This window comes from Lethenteron reissneri, chromosome 67 (genome assembly GCF_015708825.2).
Source record: "Lethenteron reissneri isolate LAM-NWPU_2019-01 chromosome 67, ASM1570882v1, whole genome shotgun sequence".
Classification (NCBI taxonomy): domain Eukaryota; kingdom Metazoa; phylum Chordata; class Hyperoartia; order Petromyzontiformes; family Petromyzontidae; genus Lethenteron; species Lethenteron reissneri.
The window spans coordinates 1,054,650-1,062,722 of record NC_083845.1 but is presented as its reverse complement, the minus strand read 5'-3'; the positions used below and the strand labels follow the sequence as shown (position 1 = coordinate 1,062,722).

General features: G+C 54.9%; 1 protein-coding gene across 2 annotated transcripts; it reads right to left on the bottom strand.

Annotated features, from left to right (window-relative positions):
- Positions 1-1,085: 1,085 nt before the first annotated feature.
- On the bottom strand, positions 1,086-8,073 carry LOC133360035 (NF-kappa-B inhibitor-like protein 1). 2 transcript variants are annotated; one of them, XM_061578605.1, is made up of 6 exons: positions 7,941-8,073; positions 5,972-6,010; positions 5,284-5,581; positions 4,636-4,745; positions 4,081-4,264; positions 1,086-3,843 (listed from the first exon to the last, which is right to left on the bottom strand). In XM_061578605.1, the coding sequence occupies exons 3-6, from the start codon at positions 5,570-5,572 to the stop codon at positions 3,206-3,208; spliced, it is 1,221 nt and encodes a 406-aa protein (XP_061434589.1). In that variant the 5' UTR covers positions 5,573-5,581; positions 5,972-6,010; positions 7,941-8,073; the 3' UTR covers positions 1,086-3,205. The 2 variants fall into 2 exon arrangements, with proteins under 2 accessions (XP_061434589.1, XP_061434590.1); XM_061578606.1 differs by lacking the exon at positions 5,972-6,010 and having other exon boundaries at positions 1,087-3,843; positions 7,941-8,071.

Sequence of the window (8,073 nt, the reverse complement as noted above, 5' to 3'; positions counted from 1 at the left end):
GAACCTCGCGAACAGCACTTGCCCCGACAGTCTGTTGAGGCTACACGGGTGGTTCGTTGTCTTTGTAAGAGTCGGTATCGGCCACAAAACACGGAGTCGACTCAACACGGATTCATGCAAATGTTGGAATCCGAGGAAGTTTCCCTGTGACGTCACGCGCGATGACGTCACGCGCGTTGCCGGCGGGTTTCACCATCGGTCACCAGAGCAGCCTGAACAGACCACGTGGCCAGCAGATGTTAACTACCTCGCCTGGTGTGCAGGAGGTCGTGAGTTCGATCCCAACTCTGACGCCTGCTGTATTTTTGGAGTTTGCGTGTCTCTCTCATCATCGTCACGGTGGCTAAGAGATGTTAACTACCTCGCCTGGTGTGCAGGTCGTGAGTTCGATCCCAACCCTGCTGCTGTATATTTGGAGTTTGCGTGTCTCTCTCATCATCACGGTGGCTAGGAGATGTTAACTACCTCGCCTGGTGTGCAGGAGGTCGTGAGTTCGATCCCAACCCTGACGCCTGCTGCTGCTGTATATTTGGAGTTTGCGTGTCTCTCTCCCTGTGGATGTTCCATCATCACCACCTCCGGGTTTTCCCTCCCTGTTTAGAACCAATGCGAGTATTGACGGCTTGTAAATGTTCCACATGATGACGACCCCCTTTGTTGAGCTGTCATTTGTGGGCAGCTCGCTTCTGAAAGAGAGCTACGTAGCTCAGCGCGCCTTGCTTGGTTAAAGTCAAAAACTAGTTCAGTTTGGTCAAATAAATAGTGTAGTTTTAGTTGAGCGAGTAGCACGGCACGGAGATTCCCTGGACACGAGCATCACAGACATCGCCAGAGTGAACACAGTAGCAGCAACGGCGGCTAAAGGGCCGTCCATAAATGACGTCACGCAACTAGGGGGGGTCAGACATTTGTGACGAGGGGGGGGGGGGGGTGAGAAATGTGACGTCACATCAAAATGCGCAATTTTAAATATAAACACGTTCTACTTAATTAAATAACTTTTTAATAAATGTTTTCTCCTACATCAGAGTGCAGCGCCAATTTAATACGCACTACAATGACAATAGTTTAAAGCGATTTGAAGCGTGTTTTATTTTGGTGGGGGGGGGGGGGCAGAGCTTTGTGACGTCATATATGGGGGAGGGTCTGACTTTTTGTGACGATGGGGGGGGTCAAAAATCCTCCAAAATCGCGTGACGTCATTTATGGACGGCCCCTAAAACAGCGAGCCCACGTGCTCCGCATGCAGCAATGCCAAATCCACTGCTGGATGAGGGCCTCCAGCCGTGGATTGACATACTTCACCACGCCAGTCACGGGGGTTTGTTGGCTCGGTGAAGGCGGAGGATGCATCGGGCAGGAAGGGGAGCCATAGAAGTGCAGTACAGGAATTGATTTGACTTCACGGGCGGCTGCCGCTCCCAAATGTTTAGCACAACTCCGAAGCAGCCTATAGCACCTGTTATGCAAAGGTAGCCACAGGGTGCCCTGTAGCCCAGCACTCACCGAATCACTGCTCTCGCTCGCTCACTGGCGCTCAGTCGCCCCCGTATCACTCCTCTCGCTACGACTGAACTATTGCGACTCGAATTCTAAATGTTGTAGTGGATTTACTCTCCAACACACAACCGGGGTGTGCTGAACCAGTAGCTAATTGGCACGTTTTGTTGACACAACCTTCATAATTGGCGGTCGGGTGGTGGCGCGGTTAACGACACGTTTATATTGATGCCATCCAACCCAACAAACCTCGATTATAAAGCTCACTGATGTCAAGATTTGTATAAACGTGCCGGTTCATGTTTATGTAACTTGTACTTGTATACTTGATTTATTTTCATTCATATTTAGTGACTTGATTTCCCCTCCTTTACTTTGCACTGCTATTGTTGTTGTCTTCGTGTATGTTGTTTGTGGATATAATGTTGTGACCCCCGTACCCTGACTAGACATCTGTGAACCAAGAGCTTGACAACTCATCGGATTCCTCCAGGATCAGTATTCTGGTTCTGTTTGGCGCTGGTTGAGTTTCACATTCACTCCACCCTGCCGTGTGCTGGGACTGCCACCACTGCCCACGGTCTTGGGCTGTGGCCTCGGTGTGTCTCCATGTAACTCTATGCAACTCCATGTGCCTCTACGTAACAAAGATTTACTTAAAGCTTTAGTGGAATTCATACTCTTTGGGTCTTTCGGTAAAGTCACGTAGATAGAAAAATTATAAAAAATGACGACGTTTCGATCACAACATGAGCAATCATCTTCAGGTGAAAAATTACAGCAGGCGGACTGATTATTTCTTCCTGCCTCAGCACTCCGCCTGCTGTAATTTTTCACCTGAAGACGATTGCTTGTGTTATGATCGAAACGTCGTGAATTTATTTGATTTGATTATTTTTCTATCTACGTGACTTTACCGAAAGACCAAAAGAGTAGTAACACAGGATATCTATGCAACTCTATAAGTCTCTACGTAATTCTATGTAACTCTATGCATCTCTACGTAACTCTATGGATGTCTATGTAACTCTATGCATCCCTACGTAACTCTATGGATGTCTATGTAACTAAGGATATCAATGTAAGTCTATGCGTCTCTACGTAACTCTATGGATGTCGATGCAACTCAGGATGTCTATGTAACTCTATGCATCTCTATGTAACTTTATGCGTCTCTATGTAACTCTATGGATCTGGTGTAGATGTTCTATTTGGGGGGGGGGGGTCCACGTTTCGCAAGCATAAAAGGAGGGCATGACCGTGGCCGAGAAGACCCGAAGCATCGACCAGCCTCACACACACAGACACGTGTGTACACATCAGGATAATCTATGTATTAAAAATTGTTGGATTTTCAACATTTGAAGGGTATGTTTGTACATTTTTCAGACTTTCAGATAATTTACATTTAGTAATATTGTGACGTGTATTCGTGCAAAGAGGAGTGGCGTGACCCGATGCACACATTCACACAAAGACCGTTGGGGCAAGTGAACAAGTAGTACCTATGAAGGCCAGTACAGCACCTGAGGGGGTGGGCGGCCAGCACCACGCCCGGCGCGCTAAACCGCTGCACCACAGCTCGCCATCATCACCTTCATCATCATCATCACCACCACCATCACCAACTTCATCATCACCACTACCATCACCACCACCATCACCTCCACCGTCACCACCATCTTCCTCATCACCACCACCGCGATCACGTGGCGCTGGCCCCCATGAGCCTGTTGAGTGCCTGCGACAACTCCTTGACGGTGCGCAGGACGCCCTCCCGCTCGGCCACGTGAAGCCTTGCGCCAAACCGCTGCTCGAACTTGTCCGGGTGCCACAACACGAGCTGGCGGCGTAGGTGGCGCCTGTAGGGGGCGCCTCCCTCCTCCGTCCGGTCCACGCCGTGCGCCAGCACCGCCGCCATCTCCTCGGCGGTGCCGTGCGGCGCCGGCCACGGGATGTCATCGTACCGCAGCTCCCCCTGCCGCTGCGCCCCACCCCCGGCAGAATCGGCAGCGGACTCGGCCGACCGCGCCAGCTTCTCCGCCGCGGCCAGGAGCCGGCGCTCGTACGACTCCTTGGCGGCGGCCGCGGCGTCGGCCGCGGCGGAGGAGGCCGCGGCCGCGCGGCGCTGGCGCTCCGAATGCTCCGTGGCGAGCGTCGCTCGCAGCTCCTGCCGCCAGCGCTCCTCGCGCCGCTCGCGCTCCTCGCGGAGCCGCCGGCGCCGGAGCTCGGCGGCACTGGGGCCCGGGCGGCTGCGCTCGCGCTGCTCCCGGGCCAGGCGCTGAACCCAGCCCTCGAAGGTCTCGGGCTCGGAGCCGTTGCCGTCCGCCGCCTCGAAGTCGTCTGGGTCGGAGCGAAAGTGAAGAGAAGCATGGAGGAGGTGCGTGTGACCCACAGACTCATCACACGGAGAGACCGACAAACTCGCACAGAGACTCGCAGACTCATCACTCGGTGACCCACAGACTCGCACAGAGAGACCCACAGACTCGCACAGAGACTCGCAGACTCATCACTCGGTGACCCACAGACTCGCACAGAGAGACCCACGGACGGATGGTGAGGGAGTGGGCGTCTCACCCTCGTAGCGCCCCCAGGCAGTGTTGTACTCGTCCTCACACTCGTCCTGCACGCGGCGCAGCCACGCGGAGTCCTCCCCACGGCTTCCCCACGGCCCCTCCTCCTCGGAGCCCCAACCCCCACGCTCGCCCAGCATGGCCCCCACCAGCGACACCGCCTCCTCCTGCTGCTCCGCAAGCCCGACCTGGTGGTGGAGGCGGGAGGTAATGGGACACGCGGAGAGAAGCGGGGGTGGGGGCGGAGGAGGAGGATGAGGAGAAAGAGGAGGAAGAGGGGGGAGGAGGTGAGAGACGTGGGGAGGAAGGGGAGGGGGAAGAGGAGGACGGGGGAGGAGGTTGGAGACACAGGGAGAAGGGGGAGGAAGAGGAGTAGGAGATGGGAGACACAGGGAGTAGGAGGAGTGGGGAGCAGGTGATAGACATGGGGAGGAGGAGAAGTAGAAAAGTGATGAGTGAGTCACAGCAGGGAGGAAGCAATGGGGAGTTGGGTTGGGGGAGGAGGGGATCGGGAGTGGAAGGGAGTGGGGAGTGGGGTGAGGAGGGGGGGGGGGCACACCTGGTGAGGCAGGCGAGCCAGGAGGTGTGCTGCGGTGATGCCGTCCAGGTTGCGCACCTGGAGGCAGTCCGGGCAGTACTTGCGCAGCAGGGCGATCACGCGGAGGCAGCCTGCGGCACCACAAACAAAGATCCACCATGTAGCCTCAACACAGTTAGGGCAAGTGCTGTTGGTGAGTCGCACCTGTGAAGGCCGATAACGGCATGCGAGGGGGTGGGTGGCTAACACCACGCCCGGCCGCCATAGCCTCTCCAAGCGGCGATGTTTACGCACTGCACCGGGTACTCATTTGAGGCCGAGTCGACCTAGGGGAGGCCCAAGACCCCTTTCAAATAATCGTCACTGGGGTTGGTGGTGGCCGTGAGCGGGAATCGAACTCGGGATCCTGCCGCATTTGTAGCGCAGTGCTGCATTAAACACGACAGCGACCCACTCCTACAGCTACTGGTGAATACGCACGCACAGGCAGAGCTGCCATGGGCATGGCCACGTGTCCCCCCGTGTCCCCCATGCATCCCCACCCACGTCCCCGTTGTGTTCCGTGTCTCCCCCATATCTTTCCCCGTGTGTCTCAACCCTGATCTACATGACGTCTCCCCCCGTGTCTCCCTGGTGTCTCTCCCCGAGCGCCCCCGCGTGTCCCCGCACCCTTGTCCGCGGGCCGTCTCAGCGCCCTGTGCACCACTGCGTGCGCCGCCGTCTCCCCGCCGCGACCCCTGGCCGCCGCCCCGTCCACGCCGCGGCGCAGCAGAAGCCGCACCACGGACGCGTGGCCCCGGCGGCTCGCCGAGATCAGGGCCGCCCCCGCCGCCGAGCTCCCCCCGGCCCCCGCCCCGCAGATCTCCGGGTGGCGGCGCAGCAGCGAGCGGAGGCGGCGGCACGAGCCGCGGCGCGCCCAGCGGCGCAGACGGCGCAGCAGCCGGCGGGAAACTCCCATCGAGACGGCCTGCACAAGGGGCAGGGGGGGGGAGTCACGGGGAGATAAGGGGAGACACGATCAAACGCGGAGAGAACGAGCAGACACGGGGGATGCGGAGAGACACGAGGAGACGCAGGGAGACGCGCGGGAGGACACGGGGAGACACGGAGAGACGCAGGGACACGGGGAGAGCGCGGGGAGACATTGTAAGACGCGGTGACACAAGCACGGTAAGTTACAGGGCATGGGGAGACAGGGGGCAACGAGAGATGCAGGGACAGGCACGGCGAATTACAGAGCCATGGGGACAGGGGTGCAGGAGATGGGGCCACGGGGATAGACACGGGGACAATAAAAACAGAGACATGGAGATAGAGTCCAGGGAGCAGCAGCGACACTGGGGAGAGGCAAACTCACTGGGATAGAGCGATGAGGAGACGTTGCGATACTGAGACACTGCGGAGAAGATAGCAGGGTTAGAACTGGTTATGTAACTGCTGTTCATGAGACACGGGGGCACAACCATCATTCCACATTCGTGATATACACATGGAATCATTAGAAAAATGAATACGCACGGTATGCACGATTCACACAAACGGTATTTACTATGAGCCAAGAATGTCTGTGTGTCCCGCGCGTGACGTCACTCCACGTCGACCAGCCCCCCTCATTAATAATCATGAACAGGTGACGTCCTCCACATGGACCCCCCCTCATTAATAATAATTAGCGGCTGACGTCACTCCACATGGGGGCCAAGGCACCTCCTTCCCCCTCCTCAGCGTCAACTTACAACCCTCACTACAAAGGCAGAACCCTCACGTCACGCCATCTCCGTGACGCTATTGAGACATAGAAGTAAAAAGGACGTCGAGATGAACAAGAGATTACAGTCATACCTCGGTATACAACCGCTTTGGAATACGTCGAATTTGGTATACGTCGTGTTTTGACGAGAAAAAAATGTCTTGGGATACGACGTCTTGCTTGGGATACGACGTCTTGCTTGGGATACGACGCGCTCGCTAGAACGTGTATGGGTCGGGATGAGTCACCGCGTACCCGCGTAGACCCCGTTCACGACTGAAACAAAGCGCCGCTCCTCAGTCTGCCTGTACAGTAGATCTGGTTCAGTGCACAACCCTTGCGATAACTCTGTGAATTTTCACGTGTTTTATTGTCATTTTAACGTTATTTTGTTGCGAATTCAGGCGAGGAGGAGATAGAGGAAGCTCCTACTTCACTTATTAAATAAATGTGTGCAAAATGGATGGAAGTGCAAAGTTTTGCAGCAAATACCACCCCAATAAAGCTCTAACAAGCCGTAACAGTAGTGTGTGGAATGACCAGATAATGTCACACTTCAGGAACATTCTTAGAAGGCAAAAACAAACTTCAATGGGCAGGTTTTTAGTAAAACTCAAACCTGGTGAGCCTCAACCAGGTCCAAGTCAAGAAAAAAGACAGAAAAGAGAAAGAGAAAAAACCACAGAATTTCAGCTTCCTGAAGTTGTAATGGAAGGGGACTCCACTTCCAAAAAATACCATCTCCTCCTCCTCATCCTCCCCTGCCTCACCACCATCCTCGTAGGCGATCACCTCCTCTCAGCAAGGTGAAGCGACGTTACATTTTATTTTAATTTCAATTAATTTTAATTTATTTATGCATTTATTTTAATTTATCTATGCATTTTTGTAATAAGTAGTGTCTAAATTATTTTATACAACCCCATTAATGTATAATATGCCATATAAAATATAATTTCTTATACTCTGGAACGGATTATTTCCTTTCCATTTATTTATGGGAAAGATTCGTTGGGCTACCTCATTTTCGGAAAAAGTCCTTCCTTCTGGAACGAATTAACGTCGTATTCCGAGGTAGCACTGTAAAGCATTTACATCAAATAAGTCTGTGTCCCCGCGGCCGTACAAATTGCACACGCATTGATGCAATAAATATCACGTCGCCAGCTGCTTTTCGCTTGCAAGTTTCGTCGCCAAATCGTACGAGACGGACCACACCAACAGCACCGTGGGTCTCTGTGTGTGTGAATCTCGCCACGTGTCTCTGGGGAGCGGTGGCGTAGCGGTTAGCGCGCTGCGCTACGAACCCGGCTAGGAACCGTGTTCTCCACCAACACCTGCGACGATTATCTGAACCGGTCCTGGGCCTCCCCTAGGTCAACTCAGCCTCAAATTAGTACCTGGCGCGGTGTGTAGAAACATCGCCACTGGGGAGACAAAGGCGGCCGGGCGTGGTGCTGTTCTACCCACCCCCTCGTGTGCCGCCGTGCCGGCCTTAGGTGCTGCTACTCGCCAACAGTCTGTTGTATTTGGTCACTGTACCTCCCCCAATCGTTCACCAACAACCCGTACTGACCGGAGTGGTGAAGTATGGCCAAACAACCCCTCTGTCCCCACGCGTGGGGGGGGGGAAGAGGCCGCCGTCCAGCAGTGGATAGAGCAGCGCCCCGGGAGCTCCCACGCACCCCGGCGGCGTGGACCACTTCCGG

Coding starts and splice junctions, on each gene's coding strand:
- LOC133360035 (XM_061578605.1), bottom strand. CDS start 5,572: ATGGGAGTTTCCCGCCGGCTGCTGCGCCGTCTGCGCCGCTGGGCGCGC. Junction 4,746..5,283: donor GAGACGGCCCGCGGACAAGG/GTGCGGGGACAC, acceptor GTGGTGCCGCAG/GCTGCCTCCGCGTGATCGCC. Junction 3,844..4,080: donor TGCCTGGGGGCGCTACGAGG/GTGAGACGCCCA, acceptor GCTCCGACCCAG/ACGACTTCGAGGCGGCGGAC.